General features: G+C 29.0%; 6 protein-coding genes and 1 non-coding gene across 7 annotated transcripts; 3 read left to right on the top strand and 4 right to left on the bottom strand.

Annotated features, from left to right (window-relative positions):
- Window positions 1-119: 119 nt before the first annotated feature.
- VNE69_08144 (uncharacterized protein) lies at window positions 120-1,337 on the top strand (the record flags this gene model as incomplete). The annotated part of the gene is made up of 1 exon (XM_065474462.1): window positions 120-1,337. The coding sequence occupies one exon, from the start codon at window positions 120-122 to the stop codon at window positions 1,335-1,337; it is 1,218 nt and encodes a 405-aa protein (XP_065330534.1).
- Window positions 1,338-3,445: 2,108 nt separating this feature from the next.
- On the bottom strand, window positions 3,446-4,669 carry VNE69_08143 (serpin-type proteinase inhibitor 18; the record flags this gene model as incomplete). Its single annotated transcript, XM_065474461.1, has 1 exon — window positions 3,446-4,669. One exon carries the CDS (start codon window positions 4,667-4,669, stop codon window positions 3,446-3,448), a length of 1,224 nt encoding a protein of 407 aa, XP_065330533.1.
- A 5,177-nt stretch (window positions 4,670-9,846) lies between these two features.
- On the bottom strand, window positions 9,847-11,073 carry VNE69_08142 (uncharacterized protein; the record flags this gene model as incomplete). The annotated part of the gene is made up of 1 exon (XM_065474460.1): window positions 9,847-11,073. One exon carries the CDS (start codon window positions 11,071-11,073, stop codon window positions 9,847-9,849), a length of 1,227 nt encoding a protein of 408 aa, XP_065330532.1.
- Window positions 11,074-15,577: 4,504 nt separating this feature from the next.
- On the bottom strand, window positions 15,578-15,650 carry VNE69_08905. The gene has a single exon. It is a non-coding gene; the product is annotated as a tRNA-Val (tRNA).
- Window positions 15,651-15,725: 75 nt separating this feature from the next.
- VNE69_08141 (uncharacterized protein) lies at window positions 15,726-16,115 on the top strand (the record flags this gene model as incomplete). Its single annotated transcript, XM_065474459.1, has 1 exon — window positions 15,726-16,115. The coding sequence occupies one exon, from the start codon at window positions 15,726-15,728 to the stop codon at window positions 16,113-16,115; it is 390 nt and encodes a 129-aa protein (XP_065330531.1).
- A 1,115-nt stretch (window positions 16,116-17,230) lies between these two features.
- Window positions 17,231-19,890, bottom strand: VNE69_08140 (putative phospholipid-transporting ATPase; the record flags this gene model as incomplete). The annotated part of the gene is made up of 2 exons (XM_065474458.1): window positions 17,231-19,780; window positions 19,855-19,890. The coding sequence occupies 2 exons, from the start codon at window positions 19,888-19,890 to the stop codon at window positions 17,231-17,233; spliced, it is 2,586 nt and encodes an 861-aa protein (XP_065330530.1).
- A 23-nt stretch (window positions 19,891-19,913) lies between these two features.
- VNE69_08139 (uncharacterized protein) lies at window positions 19,914-21,923 on the top strand (the record flags this gene model as incomplete). Its single annotated transcript, XM_065474457.1, has 1 exon — window positions 19,914-21,923. One exon carries the CDS (start codon window positions 19,914-19,916, stop codon window positions 21,921-21,923), a length of 2,010 nt encoding a protein of 669 aa, XP_065330529.1.
- Window positions 21,924-22,013: the final 90 nt, after the last annotated feature.

The following is a 22,013-nucleotide window of genomic DNA, read 5'->3' as shown; positions in this document are numbered from 1 at the left end:
AAGCAGATAGATTTTGGTCTATTATTGTTTATTTTAATTATTTTGATAAATGTCGTTATTTTTTTAATTTAATTTAATCAAAAAAAAAAGTATTTAAATAAAATCCTCCCTAGGGGTCAATGAATCTGATCAATACGACTTTACTATTCTTAAATTCTATTTTAGCAACATCTAATTCAGAAAATCAAGATAAAAAGTTTATCGTGAAATCGACTACTCCATTATTTACAGCCGATATTATACTAAATAAAGCGAAAGAATATAATTGGCCAAGAGAAAGATTAATGACAATGCTTATATTGCAAAGGCTTTATAATGTCACGTATAACGAATCTTATGAATTTGCAGCGAATGCAGATATTGAAAAATTTAAAACTAAATTGGCCGAGACAAGTGAATTGTTTGCGAAATTCACTAAGCAAGCTATTGAAAATAATAACTGGAAAATTGACAATGATGCTGTGTCTTTGAAGATTCAAGATATTGAGAATCATATTCGTTTATATCTGGAAAATAATGAAATGTACGAACTGATCCATAACTTGCAACTCGGAACTGAAAGCGGTAATTCTGACGATCAAATACTAATTTCATTAAACAGACTTACTTTGGATGAATGGAAAAATCTTGAAATTGATTTGTTAACAAATAAAAGCGGTATCTTGCCTGATCTGATTTACAACAAATACGGAGTAAAAAAACATTACGATGAAATTGTCGTCCATAAAAGTCTTCTATTTGACAATTACAGCGAGTTACTTGAATTCTTGCCTGATTGCAATATGGTAAACATATTTTGTCATGATTGGTCAAAATATCTACTGGACCTATCAATAGGTTACACCTTTAAGTTTTTTATCGCCAATGATAAAACAAGTAAATTGGTCGAGTCTTGGAATAAACTGATAAAGAATGATATTAAAGATTTCTTTATCACATTATTCAATGTAGGTTGGAAAATCCACTTCAAGTCTGAAGATCATCATCCAGAATTTTACGCGAATCCCGATACTGAATATTACCTTGCCGGTGGAATATTAAGAGTAACATCTAAAAAGAATATGAATGCAAGCGGATTACAAGAATCTTTTATCGATATGTCTGCCAGAGAATTATTTGTCGCAATGAGTGAAAATCGTGCAAGTATAAAAAATGCTAATTATATTGTTTTTAAGACGTTTTATATTGATAGGTATAATAAAGAAGATGCGGAAAAGGTAATTAATTTAACATTGAAGATTATGAAAAAATATGGGGATGCTGATAAATATGAGGAAAAGAGAAAAGAATATCAAGAATATTTGGACGGCAGAGAAGAGCAAGCAATAAGAAAATAAATAAATAATTATTTATTAAAAACTTATATTTTTAATAATTTTTTACAATAAAAATTGGGCTTTACGACAACGAAACGATTTTTTTTTATTTGTAATTGCCTTATTCTTTGTTATGAATATTCAAAACATTATAGTGATTGTGCAACATTTATAAGCTTGTGTCTTGTAAAAGTATCATATAACTTTTTCACATCAGATATTAGCGAAAAAAACGTAATTTTGAAATCTAAATAAATAAAATAAGAGCATTTTATTACATGCAAAAAACTAAATGTTTTTTTTATTTGTGTTAAAAATATAACTTGTTTGATGAATTTTAAATACTAGTTTGCTAAATACGCTTTCATGTGTGTATTCTTCAACCCCCGTTTATCAACGGGAAAATTTTTATGTTGCTAGTTATCTATGCCTTTAATGGCTAGAATTAAGCTGCATTTAAGTTAACGGCAGATAATTTATTATTTTTTTTTTCTTTCCTATAACGTTGTAGCTAATATTTGTTATATTTTATCATCAAGAATAGTTTATTGGATTTAAAAAAATTCTATGATTTAATGGAAAAGTAACATTAGATCATTAAAATTTGAAATTAAAAAATAGTAATACAAGATCGCGTTAATTTATATAAAATTTCCAGAATTTTAAAAGTTTTCATTGACACTATAAGCAAAAGTATTCAAATATTTTCGTCATTTAACGGCTAGGATCTTGACAGAAAAAAAATATGGATAAAACTTAATAGTAATCGCTCAAATTAACAATAAAATCGCAATTTGAGTAAATAATCATTTCCTTTATACCTAATCTCATGCAACAAATTTACGTAGTTTTAATGTCTCTAGGGATTTATTGTGTATAGATATTTAAATGAAGTTTTCTTTAGTCTGTTTTTTTTCTTTAATATAAAAAAACCATATATGATATTTCTAGCATGTATCTAAGTTTATTTTGTTATTTGTACCGTTAATTCAGTAAGAACTAATTAAGTTTACTAGTACGTACCTGGATAGAACTAATATTACAGAAACTAAAAAAAAAAAATTTATTCTAAAATTAATGTTATTTTTATATGTACTTATTGATAATTAATCATAAAAATTATCGGGAATTGCTGGGTTTAAGTATTGAACTATAGTTTCACAACCATGTAACTCTAAATTGATTATTTTTGCTTGTTATTGCAACACCAATATAACCATTAATGTAAAATAACAACTTGAACATTATAGTATGTGTTATTTTGAGTTTAAATATATAAAAGAACAAAATTATTAGTATATTCAGGTATGTTTTTGCATTATGACCAAGGAGAAACTGAATTTTATTGTTAAATGCACATATAAGCAATCCATATCCATAAACAAGGTCATAAAATTTTTTTAGAAAAAATTATCGTCGATAAATTTATTTAATACATATTGATATTTCTCTTTGTGTAAAATATACTTTAACTTTTTTTTTGCAAGCTTATTTTTTGTTTATAATGTAACAAATTTAATAAATAGAAAGAACTAATTTGAAAAACCAATGCAAATTTTACAAATAAATAGAATTTTTATTATTATGCTATCTTCGTTGCATGCCTTTAGATAAGTGAAATAATTGTTATACTCATATAATATGTATGTTAAAACAAACATTTGGACATGTAACATCAGATTCCAATTAATATAATACTAGTATTATATTTGTATATTTTAGATTGTGATATTATGCCAAATTATTTAGTCTTAATACGTCTTGATAGATGCAACTCCAAATTTACTAAAACGTGATGTGATTTTATCAACAGTGACTAATTTTCTTAATGTTAAATAGGAATTAAAAATATCTATTCGCCTTAAGCCTTAATCGATCGATATTTTGTTTAGACCATATAACATTTTATATATTTCAAGAAAAAAAAATTTATGTATAATGAATCTTTTTAAGATAAAGGAATATGAGTTTTGCTTATACAATATATCTCAAGGAGAGAAGAATATGCATAAAATAAACATTTTAATGTGGCCTAAAATCAATTTTACAAATTAAATACGTCTATTTGTAATAAAGACATAATAGAAGCACTTTTTCAAAATAAATTTTAATAAAAAATATAAATTTTTTTAATCCGGATTGCCTTTGTATTTGCCGTATAAGATTGGAATTGTTTCGTCATCTTTAACGAACAAATAAAATACAAAAGGTCGGTTGCATTCAAAATCAATGGTTTTAAGATTTGTATGATGTTCTTTACATCTCATGGAATTGTCAACTTCGCCAGTGGAAAGCCCTGTTTCATTTACAGATATAAAGGCACTAGATCTACAATTAAAATCTGTACTATGCCATTTTATAAACATAGTATCAAGATTTAATTGTTTATCCATAAAATCGGATTTTACCATTTTGTTGATTATATAGTTTAAATTATGATTTTTTTGAATAGAAAATTTTGGTAGTTCTAAATTAACTCTATGATAGTTACAATAATTTGAAGTTACAAATTCACAGCCATCTTTTATGTCTTTATAACGATAATCTAATTTTTTTTTACTTTTTTTATTCAAAATTAGAACAAAGAAAAATTTTTTGCCCTCGTTTTGTACTTCCATATTTAAAAATCTGTGCTTTCTTGTTTCATAATATTTGAACAATCCTTTTTGTTTCATCATTGGTAACTTTTGAGTATGTTTATTTACAATAAATTCTTCTTTGGTTGTTAACTTGGCGTCAAAAGAATTAATCCAGCTACCTTTTACGGTTACAGTATGAACAAACATAAAACTTCTCTTTAAAGGCAATTTTGTAAAGCAATTCCAACCAAGGCTGCTTAATGGTTCAGATATATCATTATTTATCACGTGTATGAAATCGTCGTGATAATTTTTTATGCTTGTTTTGTATGGAAAATTAATCCACTTTCTTATTATTATAGGATCGAAGCGATGACCATGCAGATGATGAATATAATTATTTTGCAATAAAGCTTTATCATAGGTTTTAAAAAACCTAGCTAGTGACGTAATGCATTTTTCGTCGCGAGTATTCATAATCATTCGAAAATTGGTTTTTGTTTCTTCTTCTGCACCAAAAAACAGCATACCTACAACATTAAAAATTGATAATGGTGAAAATAATTCATTTTCAGTATAGACAAATTCTCTGTACGCGATACTATTAAGCCATGACTCAAGCTCTTCGTTATATTTACCATCGGTCGAGTCATTAGTTCGACAAGATTTTTCCTTAATTTTTTTATGTTTCTTTTTGTAGCTTTTTTCTCCAAACAGACATGAAATAGCTAAATTGGCCATTTTCAAATAATTTAAATAAAATTTACAGTCCATAGGGTATTTTTTCAATTATTAATAAATTAAAATTATTATTTTTAGTGAATAATATAAATTTTAATCAATAATCAGAAGTTATTTTCATTCGAAAAATTTATTCAAATGGGCCAAATTTATTAACAGTTAACATATAATTAAATCAACCTAAAAACAAAATACATATACATTTTTTAGTCAATTAGAAAATAATTTCGTAAGTATCATTTTATATATCGTAATCAAATTTAAATTGAAGTTTTAAATATTATTATGGACGGCATAATCTTAATTTATATGGAAATTGACTCCTGATATAAGTCAAATTTTTACTTTTGGATTATTTCTTTATTATATAAGCACAAAAAGCTCAAACGCATTTTATCTCTGAGATTAAGCATTTAAATGATACTGTAAATGTTTATAATGCGTCAGAGTTACTGTAGCGCATTACTAATATAATTGAAAAATCGAAATCGAACTAGGCTTAAATTGACCATTATCATTTATTTGCAGCACGCCTTTCTAGCTTCGACAAAACATTGCATTTGCATCTTTCTACACTGAAAATATGTTTCATTCAGGTTTCGGTTTTATTTTACAAAATGCCGTAAGAACTGTACAAAGGACTTATCAGCTCCATTGGTCTCAGTCAAAATATAACTCAGTTTATACCACCAAGAAGCGCCAATAATAGGTCTTTTGTTCGCCCTATAGTTATAAATTATTTTAATGATTTAGTGATGATGTTAATTTTGCCTTCGTGATCTAGCCAAATTTAAGTAAATTGCATTTTTGCCTTAAGTCAAATCAAGTATCATCAAATAACTTAGTATAACGTTAAAACAATTCATCATTATGACAACACAATAAACTCATGTATTAAAAACAAATAAGCTTTTTTTTAAACAACACATGTCCATGGGTCCTCAGTTCGTGTTATTTATATTTTAAAAGAAAAATAAAGCTTTAAATGATCTATAAAACTCTCATATTGATTTTTTATGATATATTTGCCATGTTTCGTGATTTTGTAATTTTAAGACTTTAAATCAAATATATAGCTTTTCTAAAAATTCAAAGATTTATTTCGTTGGCTCAAAAAATAACTTCGGTCTTTTGTGTATATTTTTTATTGCGAGAGAGAGAATAAGAATAACTTATATAATCATATCTTACTTTGGAATATGCCATAATTCGGGTTAGCCTCGCATACACCTTATATTTAAAACTTTTTAATGCGTAGCTTGTCTAACAAAGCTCCGATGTGTTTATTGGACCTTGGCTACAGTAGAATCACTTCCATCTTTATCGCTGAAAGAGAACCACAGCTAATATGCTTATGGACATGTTCAAATTTTACGAGACAGACATTTTTACTAACTCGATACGCATTTACTATTTTCTGGTTATCGCACACGCTTCTTTACACTGCAATATCGCCAACACGGCATTTCGTGGAAATGTAGATCACTTTTTCCTACACATTTTGTCTAAAGGTTTACAAAAGATTATGTATTTGTTTCAAAGACTTCTCTGCTTTGTTTCGCCTAGTCTTTTACATTTTTCAGAACATCTTACCGCAGAGTACAGAGCCATGGACTTTTTAGAATCTTGTAATACTTTACATAAGTCGAAGTAAAAGTCCACTAATATTATTTTCCAGCTCAAGGTGCGGTCAAACTAAACGTGAATATTTTTTGACAACCTGTACACGCGTCTAGTGAATAGATATTGATCTTCTAACAAATTTAGGCATTCGAAAAGATGTATTACATCTAAGTAAAATAAAATTAATACTTTCGAAAAACAGTCCTGCGCTTAATTATCAACCCAAAGTATTTGAACCGTTAGGCTACAACGAACTTGTATTGATATGTTAAAAACGTTAGTATTTGAGTATTCTTCAAAAAATGAGTTTTATAAAATGAACCCTCAAAAATATATATTTCTAATAACATATTGTTTGTTATATTATATGTTATATATCCTTATTATTTTTACCCCTCATTATGGAAAATAAACACATGGGGGCGATACCAGAAAATGGGTCTACAAAGGAGGACCGTGGCCAAGAGGCTAGAATATTATTAAAAGAGGTTAAAAGGATTGTTTATGAGTTGTTTTTAGAGAAAATTGATGAGTGTGGATTTAAATTAGAAATTTTTAGGAGAGGTTCTATTTTATTGAGAAATTTTATTGTTGAGAGGATCTCGCAAGAGGGTAGTTGGAAGGAAATTGAGGAAAAATTAGAGTTGCTAGCTATTCAGGAGGAAAAGGAACAAGTGAGAAAAAAAGAATTTGAAGAGTTGTCCCTAGCGTTATGGGCTAAATTTGAGGAGAAGAATAAGTTGTCTCGTGAGGAAAATAAAAAGAATATGCGTTGCTACAATTGTGGGAAGTTAGGCCATAGTGTTAGATTTTGTAGGGGAATGAGGCGAGATTCTGAAGACAGAAGAAATAAAAGTAGTTTTAATTATGTTGGTAAATGTAAAGTGCAATTAGACTTAGAGGGTAAATGTGATGACGATTCCAATTCGGACAAATGTGATTATTATAATGTTGATGGTGGGAAACGTAAGAAGAAAAATTTAGGGGATATACAAGATTATAGCAAAAGGGACAATAATAAGAGAGTTCTGTTGAGAAGGGATGTAAGAGGCATCGCGTATTTAGAGGAGATTATTTCACGGGTAGGAGGAAGAGAGGATGAAGATATTAGTTTTTGTAAGGTTGAAAAATGTATTATCAAGACTCAAGAAGGCAAGAAAGTTGTTAAAAAAGGGCAGGCTATAGCTCAGGCTTTGTTGAAGAAGACGGAAGATTATATTAATAATTTGGAAAGAAGAAAGATAATTAGAAGGTCGACATCTGACTGGAGAAATCCCATTAGAGCGATTGAGAAACCGAATGGTGATATAAGATTAGTAAGTAATTTAATTGCTCTTAATGACATTGTAGAGAAGGATCCTTATGAGTTAACTAGGATAAGAGATGTTATTAGAAGTACACAGGGATCTGAATTTTTTACCGTGATAGATCTAAAGGAGGGGTTTTATAGTATTGAGATTGAAGAGAAGGATAGGTTTAAGACGGCTTTTGAGTTTAATAAAAAGGTATACGAGTGGAATTCGATGGTCATGGGGTTTAAAAACTCACCGCAGATATTACAAAGAATAATGAATGGGATTTTTGAAAAATTTATTGGTAAGGGAATCGAAATTTATATGGACGATATTGTGATTCATAGTAAGACAAGAGAGGGTCACGACAAATTGTTGAAAGAGGCTGTGGATATATTAGAGGAGAATAGTATGAAAATTAATTTGGCTAAGGTTCAATTATGTAAACGAGAGGTGATGTTGTTAGGAGTAACAGTTAATGGCAAGGAGATACTGCCATCTGAAATAAAGCAAAATGAAGCGTTAGAATTTCCCAAACCGGAGTGTGTATCAGATGTTTGGAAGTTTCTTGGGCTGGCTGGATGGTTTAGAAATCATATTGATAATTATGCAAAACGTACATTGGCGTTGACGGATTCTCTTAAAGGACGAGGAAGTAATTGGAAATGGACAGAAGAAATGGAAAAAGAATATATTAGTTTAAGGGAAGTGATTAGGGATTTAAAAGGTTTAGCAATTGTTAATTATAATAAGGAATTTTTGTTACGCACGGATGCGAGTAATGTTGGAATGGGTGCTGTTTTAATGCAGGAAGATGATCAAGGTAATTGGGTACCAGTACAGTGGGCATCAAAAAAGTTTACGCCTACGGAAACGAGATATGGAATCAGTGAGAAGGAGATGTATGCAGTCTTTTGGGGAATTAAAAAGTTTGAATATGAACTACGCGGAAGAAGATTTAGGGTAGAAACTGATCATAAGGCATTGATCGAGATTAGAAATAAACCAGCATTTAACAATAATAGAATTAACAGGTGGATTGAAAAGATTCAAGAGTTCGACTTTAGCATTGAATATAGAGAGCCTAGTACCATGGTTGTAGCAGATGCACTGAGTAGGGTACATGAAAATGAGAAAACGCTAATGAATAAGGAGAGAAGTATTAAACAGGCACAGGGTAAATGGGACAAGCATGTTAAAGTTGTTGATGGGAAGGAAATTTGGGTATTTGACTCTGGTAGAGAAGCGGAGATTCCAAAGAAAGAATTGCGTGAAGGTTTAATTGTCAATGCTCATGAAAATTTGGGACATAGAAGTTTAGGATCAGTGTACTATGCAATGAAGTTTGAATTTTATTGGCCGGGTATGAAGAAGGATATCGAGGATGTTTTAAAGAAGTGTGAAGTTTGCCAAATATATAATAGGAAAAAGAGTGGTGGTTGTGATTTTGTTAGTTCAAGATTTTATTTGGAAAAGGTTGCTTTGGATTTGATTGAGTTTAGAGATTTAGGGAAATATGTGTTGGTCGTGATTGATTATTATACTAGGATCGTTTGGGGAAAAGTAATAGAGGACAAACGCGGAAGCTCGGTTGTAGGATTTTTAAAACAGTTGTGTGGATCAGGAATGAAACCGGTAGAAATAATTACTGACAACGGTAAAGAATTTAGTAATGAATATATGAGGAATTGGTGTTCAGGGGAAAATGTATTACATAGGAAAGTAAGCGTAGAAAGTCATAGAAGTAATGGAAGAGTGGAAAGGGTAATAGGAACCATAAGAGAAGGAATATTGAAAGATGATGCTGTGGATTTTGAAGCCAAGGTTAATAGATGTATATGGCGTTATAATAACAGCTATCATGAAGGGTTGAGATGTACACCGTTTGAGGCCTCAAGAGACGAAACGGGCCATGTTATGATCGAGAATGGACCTGAAGGATTTTATAGTAGGAGGTTTGTGGCTCGCAAAAGAGAGAAATTCTATAAAGGTCAGAGAGTTAGGGTAGCGAAGAAAGAGAACTTATCGGGTTGTAGTAAGTATGAGAAAGGAAGATTTTTAGGATATGGTGTTATCAAGGAAGTTTGCGGAGGTGACTCGTACTTAGTTAGTTTGGAAAATGGTAGGATCGTGAAAAAGCGGCATTATGATTTAAAAGGTCTGCTTGGGATTAATGAGTTCTAGTATGAGACTACCGTCTTGGAGGGGGGATGTTATATATCCTTATTATTTTTACCCCTCATTATGGAAAATAAACACATTATATAAAATTTTAACATTTTTAAAAAAGAAATTTTAATTTGGTGACATTGTTCTATATTTTCTTCCATCCATATATTTTTGATATTCTGCTCTCACTTTCTCGTATTCATCACCATTCCCATACTTCATTGTTAATTTTAATATCAAATTAATAATCTTTTCTGCATCTCCAACATTATACCGATCAAACAAAGATGGCTTAACATCAATATAACTTACTTTTTCTTTACCTGCACGATTTTCATTCATTAAATTAAATAATTGTCTTCCACACATATCAATAAAAGATTCTTGTAATGCTTTTTGATTCATGTTTTGCTTTGATGTTGGTCTTATGACATTAGCACAATCACGACATTCTTTAGCTCCAATGTCCATAAAATGTTCTGGATGATGATCTTCAGATTTAAAGTGTATTTTCCAACTTATATCAAATAATTTTTTGAAAAAATCATCAGTACCTCCGTTTTTTATCATTTTATTCCAAGATGTTGTGAGCCTACATTTCTCATTGTTTGTGTAAAAAAATAAAAAAGTGTAACCAATTGATACATCTAGCAGATATTTCGACCAATCGTGACAAATTATATCTACCATGTCGAGATCTTTTAAAAATTTAGATAACTCACTATAAATAACAAATAAAAGATTTTTATGAATCCATACTTCGTCATAATGTTTTCGGATTCCATATTTTTTGTTCATAAGATAAGTTAACTTATTGTTTTTATCTAATAACAAATCAATTTCAAGACTTCTCCATCCATTTAAAGTTAATTTATGCAACCAAGTTAAAACTTTATCGTCAATACTACCACTTTCAGCCCCAATATTTATGTTATGAAACAAACTAAACATCTCGTTATTTTTCAAATAAAAATGTATTTGATTTTCAATATCTTGTATTTTTCTTGATACACGATCGCTATTTATTTTCCACTTGTTTTTTTCAATAGCATTTTTTGAAAATTTCCTAAACTCTTTTATTCTTTTTGTAAATTTTTTTTTGAATTTTTTAATTTTAGAATTTTCAACAAAGCTATAAGATTTGTTGAATTCTATGTTATGAAGTTTTTGCAGTATTAAAAATGTTAACAATCTTTCTTTTGTCCATCTATAATCTTTCGATTTGTTTAATATAGTTTCAATTGTAAATAATGGAGGCGTTGGTACAACAATTGATATATTGGTGTAGTTATCTAAATTACGCGACGAAATAACAAAATATATGAATACTAATAGTTTAGTAAAAAGACTCATTTACCCTTTTGGATTTTTTTTATTTAAATACTTTTTTTGATCAAATAATTAAAAATGAAGTTTTGATTGTGGAAATTAGGAGAATAGAAAATAACTTGATAGAAAAGGATATTATAAAAAAGTCATACTTTTAATTAATTTGATTTATAGGATGACTAGAAAAAATTGTTTTATACATTCAAAACAAATCAAATATTGAGTATAGCACGAGATTTATACCTTTGGACAATGTTTTAAGCATCTATAAGAGATATAAATGATTATTACAATTTATAAAAGTAAATATTTTATCATGGATCTTTTTTAAAAATAAACATCAAAAAAGATGTATGGGGTTAATGACAATTTTAAGAAGTGCATGATCTAGACATAAAATCTATGATATTTTCAAGAATGCTCTTAATTTTTACTAATACTGAAGAAATGATAGATTTTTAATAAGAAACTTGCAGTAGATCATACACGTCATCGTTTTAAAAATCCGATGATCAAAAGATGCAATATGGAAATTGTTGTTTGCTTAGAGCCGTCAATTTCTCAAAGTTAAGCACTAAATAACCCGATAAAATCTTATTAAATTGACTGTTCGCTTTGTAAATGGTTTTATACTTTTAAATTAAATAAATTAACTTACTTTTTAAAATTACTTACAAATCTGGAAATATTTGCGGTTTTGACTATAATAATACATTTAAGTATAATGGAACGGCTGGCCCTAATACACTTACCTAACATTTGTTTGGGCCACAAATGGGCTTCAATTGTAATTTCTGATCATAATCATCAATTATAAGACCTCTTTATAAACATGTTTTTAGATAACTAATAATTTTATATCGGAAATTGTAGCTGTGTATTAATTAAAGATTTCATACCAATAATATGTAAAGAATGGGAGCAAAATTGCGTTTTTTACTTGACGATTGTTACATTGTTTCGTAGGATTGATTATGAATACTATACTACAAATAAGACATTCTATTTCATATAGACTATAGTATTAGCAATTTTTTTATTAAAAAGTTTTTCAAAAAATTTAAACAAAACAAATTGATCCAATGTAAAATTTATTATTATTTTTTTTACATTAATAACTATTTCATATTATCATTTTATACGTTTTTTAGTTCTTATTGATAAAAATTACACTATAAATATGATATTTAATTTTGTTTTAATACATCTTGATTTTTTTTATTTTATTCGAATTAAATATGAACTCAAATATTTATATAAATGACGAATGATAATAATTAATCTAGATTCTGTAGAAATTATGACTACCTGATTCTTCCCATAATACACTCACTTCCTCCGTGTTGGATTTCGAAGTTATTCTCTTGTTGATAATTGAAACTTATTATTTTACATTTCAAAACATGCCTGCTTTGGCTAGTTTGGTTAGCTAAAGTCATTTGAGGTGTCATATGGGCATATTCTCTTCATTTATCGTTCTAATCAAGCTCTTGAGCGCGTTGCACTCGAACGAATTACAATTCCGTTCAAATCATCTTCAAAAGTCATAATTTTTCTTTTTTTTGTAAATCATAGACACATAATTTCTAGCAAGTCGTTTTTTTCATTTTAATTCTAGAGTATGCTGTTTACTTAGGCATATTTTTTAGATTTGTAATAATAAAATATTTTTATTTTAACTACAATTAAATATCTGCAATAGTATATTGATTCTACTTGATTACATCCACAATCTACTCGTAACTCAACTTTTTTTTGCCGTAATTCCTGAAGAACTTTTTTCTTATGTTTTTAGTTTTGATAATATTTACGTCTTACACAACTGTAGCTAAATGCAACGGAGTGCCATCTCATGTGATCATATGCAACAATACCCTCCTGTTATTGGCTACAATATACTTTCCTTCAGTTTCATGACAGTGTAAGTTTTTTTCATAATTTATTTTGCCTTGTAGTGCATAAAGATAACCTTTCCTGTACTTACGTTTCGCTCGGCAACCATAAAGCATTTGTTTCACATCACAAGTATAAATTCTGCGCCGAGATCGCCTCATGAGGTATATTTTTATTTAATTATTAAAATCTTGATATATTGTCTCTCTATTTTTATACAAAGAGTAGGTTTAAGTCCAATTTTGAATTTTATTTTACTAAATATTATCATACATCCAATTTTACACATTATAAACATCTAAAATCCTAATTCGAATACTTTTTTATATTTCGGTTGGTATAAAAGTCCTCCAACTTTAATAGTAAATTGAGAAAAATAGCATCTAACAATGGATTTTGAGACGAACAAACAGGATCAAGAAGAAACACCATAAACTAAAAACCTTGATTTATATTAATATGATACTAAATAAATGTTACAGATACAATATAACAAATAAATCTCTACTTATATAATTTAATGACATTAAAGGACTGTATTAATTTTTTACTAAAACTTGAATTTTAAAATATGTAAAGGAACCATCTTCAAATTGAAATTGTAAAAAGATTCTAAGATCAGAAATAAAGACGTTTTAAAATGAAAGTATAAAAATTAAACAACGGGAAGCTATACAAAGGGTTAAACTACTTTAAACCCCCCGGGCTTTTTTAATAGAATGGCATCTTACTTTGATTATTACAATGAAAGTATAAGCGTTAATATAATATCAGATGAAATATTCATTTATCAAGAACATACTCAGGAAGAATTAAGTACTATTCTAAATACCATTTGCAAAAAAAGATATAGCTTACAAGCAGAAAATTTAAAATGAAATTATTTTTTAAACAACATCAATGCAAGATGATTCAGAAAGACAATTACTTCCAAGTATAAGTAACATAAAGAGAAGAATTAGAAATACATATGATTTAGTTCAAAATTTTAGCTATTCTAATAAGTACGACATTTCTAACGAGTTATTACTGACAAGATCAGGATTTGAAGTCTTGCACTATGATTATTTTTTTAGTGCGAAGAACTAATAATAGCATTCTGGTCTGAAAAATATAAACGACGTCTTAAATTAGAAATTCTTAGGAATCGATAGAAAACTTTACTCTTCTATTTAGTCCTTTATTAATTTTTATTGATGAATATACTTTTATTTATTTGCTTATTTTCTTCTTATCAAATCAAAAATATGAAACATACGAAAAGTTTTAACCGTATTCAATCTTACAAATATTAAATGCAAAATATGATGAGTTTGATATACATCAAGCATTACATAGTGTCTAATTAGAGCCCAAAATAAGATTTTATGTATTTAACAATTCCCAAGAGCTTTCAACAAACTAAAATATACAATCCTTTGCATCAAATTCTTACTTTATTTGTATATATTTGTAAAGTAAATAATTATTTAACTATTATAATGAGTTTTATGTCGTGATTATAGTATATCTACAATAAAGAACTTCTTATCTATTATATAACAAATTATTTCATAAAGGCCTTTCCGTTATGATCATATGAAAGAGAGAATATTACTTGACATACTTTTTACAACTATTTTTATTCTTCCTTAAACTGATAATTAAAATCAAACACTTAAGTTTATTTGAGCTATGATGTATAAAAAGAATAAAGCATTTTTATTAATAATATATACATTTATAAGACCAGAAGTCAAAACAAAGAAATATATACTTAAAACACAATAACTTAATATTATTTTTAATCATCCCTTTTTAATACTTTTTTTTTATTATTTTACAATAAATTTATTCATTTTGATTTCTCCTTTTAAGGGCTATTTTTTTTCAAATTTTCTTTTATACTTCGGCGGGCTTTTCTTAATGAACTAATTAAAATCCATCAAATTTTGCCTATACATCTAAAATTCAAATCTAAATACTTTTATAAATATTTTCAAACACGCTCTAGTGCTTTGAACACTGTGATGTTATTGACTTCATATTGGAGAGCAGTCAATTATCTCCTGCGCCTGTCAAAATGTGTCATACAAACAAACAAACAGAAGTTGCATGGTTGGTTTTACATTCGGAAATACACCAATGTTTGCATTTTGAAGTTTGAAACAAAATCTAAATTAAAAATAAAATATAAAAGAAATTTTTCGAGAGGGGGTTGTTACCCGCGTAACCAAACTACGACTACAAAACTAAAATACGATTACAAAACCAACTACGACTACAAAATCAAACTACGACTACAAAACTAAACTACGCTAAAGCTATTAAGAGGATTAATTTTGAAATAGCAAAATTTTACGAATAACGACAATCTCAGTCAAAAATAAAAACATTTTTGACTAAATATTATTTCTTATATAAGTTTTCTAATATTTTTTTTATAATTGTGCTCTTTTTAGACATCCCTAAGGAGAGACCATCTGGCAAGTGTTTAATTTTAATAAGAATGTATTTCATTATACTGTAACTTTAAGTAGTTCATAAATAAAGATCAATTAGGATAAAGAAAATAATAAATTTATTCCACTTTCTTAATTATAAGTACTAGTAGTACATTATATTCAAATTAGTTTATATTTTTTTTTCTAAAAAATGTGATCTCCCAGGCTCGAACTGGGGACCTTCTGCGTGTTAGACAAACGTGATAACCACTACACTAAGGTCACTTAGTATAAATGAATTTATTTCTAAATTAGACTTCAGATCATATTCTATAAAATACACCCCTAGAATTAGTTTTTATGAATAAAAAGAAGTCTGTAAAGAAAATGACTTTTGAGCCCAAAATCCCTACTCAGAAGATAGAAGAAGTCAAACACGAAGATATTCCTGTTCCTCAAGATACACAATTAGTCAAGGGCAAGTTTCCTCCCATTCAGTTACAGTCTCATGATTCAGTTTATAAATATAATCCTGGTGACAATATTATTTTGAATATTCCTTACGATGTAGAGAAGGCAGATTTCCTTGTCTTTGAGGATGACACAGTGGGTTTGAGAATAAATGGGGAAATTATCAGACTAGACGCAGTAGAAGTGGAAAATGATACAGTAGTGGAATTTGGAGATGGGGAGTGTAATAAAATATGTGAAGTGAAATATTATCTAGTACCCAAAGATGTGATAATATAAAAATTAAATAATTTATAATAATAATATTTATTTGATTGGCCGAAGATGCCCAAACACCCCCCCCCTCAGAGGGTGTTCACTTTATTTTTTCGAACCCCAAAATTGAAGTGCAAAATAAAGGAGGAGCAAAGAAGAGACAAAAATTACTAAGCACTTATTACATTAAAAACAAGAAATAAACATACGTTTATGTACAGAATTATATTTTAATTTAAGTTTGTATATTTATAACAATTGATAAGCAGTTTTTACCCTTCTGATTTATTGGAATTGGGGACCAAAATGCTCCTCTCTGGGGGTGTTCACTTTATTATTTTGAACCCCCAAAACGAAGTGTAAAATAAAGGAGGAGCAATCATTAGCACTCAAATTACTTGCATTTTATAACAGTAAAAATACCAAATAATTATATATTTGTATACGAAATTTAATTTAAAAAAAGAAGATAATCATAAAACTACATAATTCTAAATAACTTAGCATCTTTCAAATTAATTTTTTTGATTTAACAATCTGTATAGATCGTTGAACATTTATTTAAATTTTCTTATATAAAAAATATTTATAATTTTAATTACTGGTTTATTATAAAAGTAGATTTTCTTCAAAAATCTACTTTTATAATAAACCAATAATTAAAAAAAAATTTAGAAAAATAAGAAGGGCAAAAAAGATACAACACTTTAAATGATTATTAGAACTACATTTAAAATTAATTTTTGTATACAAGCATATATTTATTTGTTATTTTTAATGTCATAAGTGCTTAGTAATTTTTGTCTCTTTTTTGCTCCTCCTTTATTTTGCACCTCAATTTTGGGGTTCAAAAAAATAAAGTGAACACCCTCTGAGGGGGGGGTCTTTCGGATCCTTCCTCCATTTGATTTATTTTTATAATATTTCTTTCTTAGTTTGATTTGTTTTTTTTAGTTTGATTTTGTAGAATGCCTTTATCTACAGATCTCTATAAATCATCTTCATAAATCATAATAAAAACATGTCTCTATAAATCATAATAAAAACATGTATTTTGATTCAATATTGTTGACATTTTAAAATTTTTTAAACTAATATAAAAAAATGAAATTTAAAAATTTTTTTAATTTTTTAATTCGTCACACACGACTCTCTAATTTGCTACTACTACTCGGTTTCCAATACTTCACTCCCTTTGTCAATATCTTTGGCACTATCGCTATCAAATTGGCTATTAACACCTCTCTTATAAATTGAAAAAATCCCATATTTATATAAAACAAATCACGGAACAATACGAATGAAAGTAAATAAAAGAATAAAGACATGACACACGCCATAATAGTATGTTTACTAATCCTCGGAGTAGTAAGAAATACCATTAATATTTCATTGATTATTAGACTTGTAAAAGTCAAAGTACTTATAGAAAATAATTCTCTTTCAAATCTATAAATCATAAATAACATTATAATTGTACCTTGATAAAAAGACATGAAATTCCATAATAAGAATTCTCCTATAGTCAATAAAGGATTATCAACTAATTCTTTATACAATTCAGGGAACATGTCTGTAACTTCCCTTGACACATCAAGAGAAAAGACAGTACTGAAAATTGGGAAGAAAGTGTAACAAGAAATGAAAGCGACTAAAATATAACCATGATAAATATTAAAAGGTATAAAATTAATAAGAGCACAAAAGAGTCCTTGTAAAACTGACAAGATTGTTCCTCTATGAATAATTAGATAAGTAATTGAGACAGAATTAGAATAAGAATTCCTACCATGCCAGAAAAATAAGTCCATGACAAAGCAGAATTTCTCTATAGAGAAATCTGCGGCAAGAGAAGCCTGATTTCCTTCTTTCCCTACTATTCCCACACCAACATTCGCTTCTAAAATCATTGACACATCATTTCCCCCGTCGCCAATACAACAGACAATTTTCTTACTTTGGAGCCTTAAGGCTCTAGCCACTAAAGCCTTTTGAGTTGGACTAAATCTACAGCCTATGAGACTTTTTAAATCTAAACAAGCTTCTATAAATTTATTAAAACATTTCTCCATGACAATATTCAATGTATTCCCGTCTATAACTAAAGCGTCTAATCTTTTAAACACCCCTTTGTCTAATAAATCTAAATCATCTTCTGTTATAATTTTATATTCTGTAGTTTTATCAAATATTTTAGAAGAGGCGGCGATAGAAATCGCCGTCTCTATTTTGTCCCCTGTTAACATCCAGATTTTTATACCTGCATTCTTAAGATTTTCTAAAGATATTTTCACTTTATCTTGTAATTTGTCTTCTACGCCTGTAAGGCCCAAGACTGTCAAGTCTGTTTCTATAATTTCCATAGCTTTATTTATATTTTCATTTCTATTACTTATACTTGATTTGGCTTTTTCATATTCATTTTTAAAAAGAGAATATTGACTTTCAGTCAATATTCTCTTTCCTATAACAAGTGTCCTTAATCCTTCTCTAGCCATATTCTCTGTTTCTTCTTCTACCCAATCTGTATATTGAATTATTTTATTCATTACTACATCCGCACCTTTTAAAATAAAAAATATTTCTGATGACTCATAATTATTAAGTTTTTTTACTATAATTCCCATCCTTTTTGTTTCACTAGTAAATGGGAATATTTCTAATATTTCATAAACTAATTCATCATTTAATGAGTCTAATATCGTAATAGTCTCTTTATCTCTTCTAAATAATTTCATTCCTACACTTTCTGTCCATTTTACTATAGCCACTTCATCAGGAGATGAAGCTTGATAAGAAATCGTATTCTGATCAATTACAGGTGAAACATTATGACAAACACATAATCCTTCTACTAATTCATATAATCTATGATTTATATCTTTTTTATTTCTACTAAAAATATTTGATTTTTCATTTTTCTTACTTGAATATTTCGCCAATTTCTTGGAAATTTCTTCATTTAAATCTTGTGTAAAGGCAGAAGTGCCCAAATGGACTTTTTTCATTTCCATTTCATTTTTTGTTAAAGTGCCTGTTTTGTCAGTTAAAAAATAAGAAATTCTTCCTAATTCCTCAGGAATTGAAGAATTCCTTACTATAGTATTAGGAATCTTCGTATCATTTGAGATTGAGTAAGAGTAGACATATTTCGCCATGTCTATTGTTGTTTTTAAAGATATTGGAATTATAGAAGAAAATAAGACTAGAAATCTAACAAAGGCCACTGGACCATTAGAAGAGAAACCTTTCATATAAGCGAAGAAAGCAGCAATTATGATACTACTTGCTCCTAGGAACTTACTATAAGTATTTAGTTCATTGTCAAATGACCCTACTTTATTTCTTGGTTTTGAGGTGTTTAACATTGCCCTAGTGTCATTTCCAGTGTAAATTACGCAGCACAAAGCTGAGCAAGTTGCGACTACTGTGTTCATCCAAAGCATATTTTCAAGTGAGAGTCCTTCTTTATGATCATCTTTATAAATATTTTTATAATCTTTATAATTATCTTTAGTATTGTCTTCATTGACATTGACTAGCTTGTTCACCTCTTTGTAATCATCTTTGTTCACCTCTTTGTTCACCTCTTTGAAATCATTTTTACAATTATCTTTACAATTGTCTTTGAAATCATTTTTACAATTGTCTTTGTCAAGTGACAGATCTCCAGTGGTCCTAAGATTACCCTGGAGACTAGAGAATACTATTCTATAAGTATTCTCCTCCTTTACCAAACTATGTTTATGGGGGGAAAATGTACAATATTTTCCCGCCTATAAATATAAAAGAAAATCATACCCTTGGGGTATGAAGATGAAGATGAAGAATAATAAAAATATTAGTCTAAAACATTCTTCTCGGACTGATGGGAAACCATCAGTCCACAATGGTGGTAACGGTGACGAGGATTTGAACGATCACTTTAATAGTCTCATCACGCACATGGAAAAAATATGTCTGAGAAATAGGTGGACAGAATTTAACGGCGAAACTTTAAAACAAGCCGAAGATTTTTTAACTCAGTTCCGCGAAATTGAGGATGTGTATACGCAAGATAAAACGCTAGATATTGCCAAATCTAAACTTAAAGGCAAAGCGTTAACATGGTTCAAAGCGTTCGAGGGTGATGAAATTACAGACTATGATTCATTCAAAACCCAGTTTAAAAAAAAGTATTTAAAAGAGAAACTAACAGAAGATATAGCAGATAGGTTCATGCATTTATATGTGGAAGGTCCAAAGGAAAGCGACATTTTAAATTACGCTTATGACCTCAAAAGATATGCAAAAGGAAACCCTGAATATTTTGCCAGATCAAAGATTTCTATAGGAAGGAACTCCCCTGATAAGTTGAAGGAGCCTATTAAAGAAACGAAAGATTGGTTGGAATTGCTGGAATTAGTTGAGAACAAACAAACTCTTATAAATTATCATTTAAACAAAAAGAAAACATTTAGTAGAAAACCATCTTATGAAGCTATCATACGAGAAAAAAAAGATAATAAAATTTTTGAAGAAAAAGCAGAACAAGTAAATTCTGCCATGCTTTTAAGGATAGGAGAAATGAAATCGACTACTAAACTACAAGATATCCGCCCGAGGATAAATCTATATTCGGGAACGATAAAATTTTCCGCTCTTATTGATACCGGATCTCAAGTGAATCTCATTAGTAAAACAATGATTCAAAAACTAAAATTAAAGCCAACAAAAGAAACTCTTACGGTTGAAGGAATAGGGGGCCAGGTCAAATCAGGAGGAAAAATACAAGTCTTTATAAAGAGGCCCAAGATCAAGAAAAATGAAATGATCGAGGCTTACGTAATAGATAAATTACCGGAAGACTTTATAATTGGCATAGTAGATGCCAAGAAACTAAATCTACTTAAAAGGTTTGATAAAATAGATGGCGCTATAGCAACGAAATCTGTCTGCACAACGGGAAAAATATCCGAAACACATCTAACAGACATTGTAAAAGAAAATTACTTTCAAGAAGGAAAAGAAAAAAGTTATAAACTTGCCATAGTACATTCGAAGGCTTTCCATATTAAAGACCAAAACTTAAGCTTTAGTAGTAGCAATGTTATAGATGAGCTAAAGGATTGTCCGGAATCTAAGTGCATCCAACATAGGAGACCATTAGGTCAAAGGGAAGCGATAAGAGTCAAGCCCAAAGTGCTTTTGAGTAAAATTGGAAAGGAAGAAACTGTATCGACGTTTACTCTCCCGGTCGCTCCAATCAAAGCATCTTTCAGTGACATGGTAATTTGTAATGACAAGGGAAAACTTAACAGAAGTAAAAAAAAAGAGTTTTACCCACATCCTTTAATACAAAAATTACATGATCCACCCGTATTGACAAACTTTGAATTGAAGTTAAAATACCTACAGCTAAATACCTGGGGGAAAGGCAGAGAACATATACCTCACAAAAAAAGGAGGAAAAAAATTTATAGGGGCAGTATGCTGCCGGAGCTTATAAATAGACAATTTAGATCTATTAAAATGATAAATGGATGGCGGAAAGACTCCGACGAAAAAGAAATGCTTCGTTATACATCTATCGCTTACTCGCGGAAGAAACCAAGAAATGAAAAGGAAAAAGTTAAAGACAATGTGAAATTAAGTGTTCATAGAGTTCGGGACGTAGTACGAAAGCGAAAACCACCGATAAGCATTCAGAAGAAAGGAATTGACAAAATGAAAAAGTCATATACTATTCCTACGGTTGGAATAGAGGGAGTCTATAAAGTATATAGCCTAAATAATGACGCATTCGCTATTAACTGGAAGTACTTGAAGACGCGTCAACAAATGGTAACCTAGGAGCCTTTAAAGAAGGGGGGAGTGTCAAGTGACAGATCTCCAGTGGTCCTAAGATTACCCTGGAGACTAGAGAATACTATTCTATAAGTA

The sequence above is a fragment of the Vairimorpha necatrix genome, chromosome 8, assembly GCF_036630325.1.
Source record: "Vairimorpha necatrix chromosome 8, complete sequence".
Classification (NCBI taxonomy): Eukaryota; Fungi; Microsporidia; family Nosematidae; genus Vairimorpha; species Vairimorpha necatrix.
This window is presented reverse-complemented; position numbering and strand designations above follow the sequence as displayed.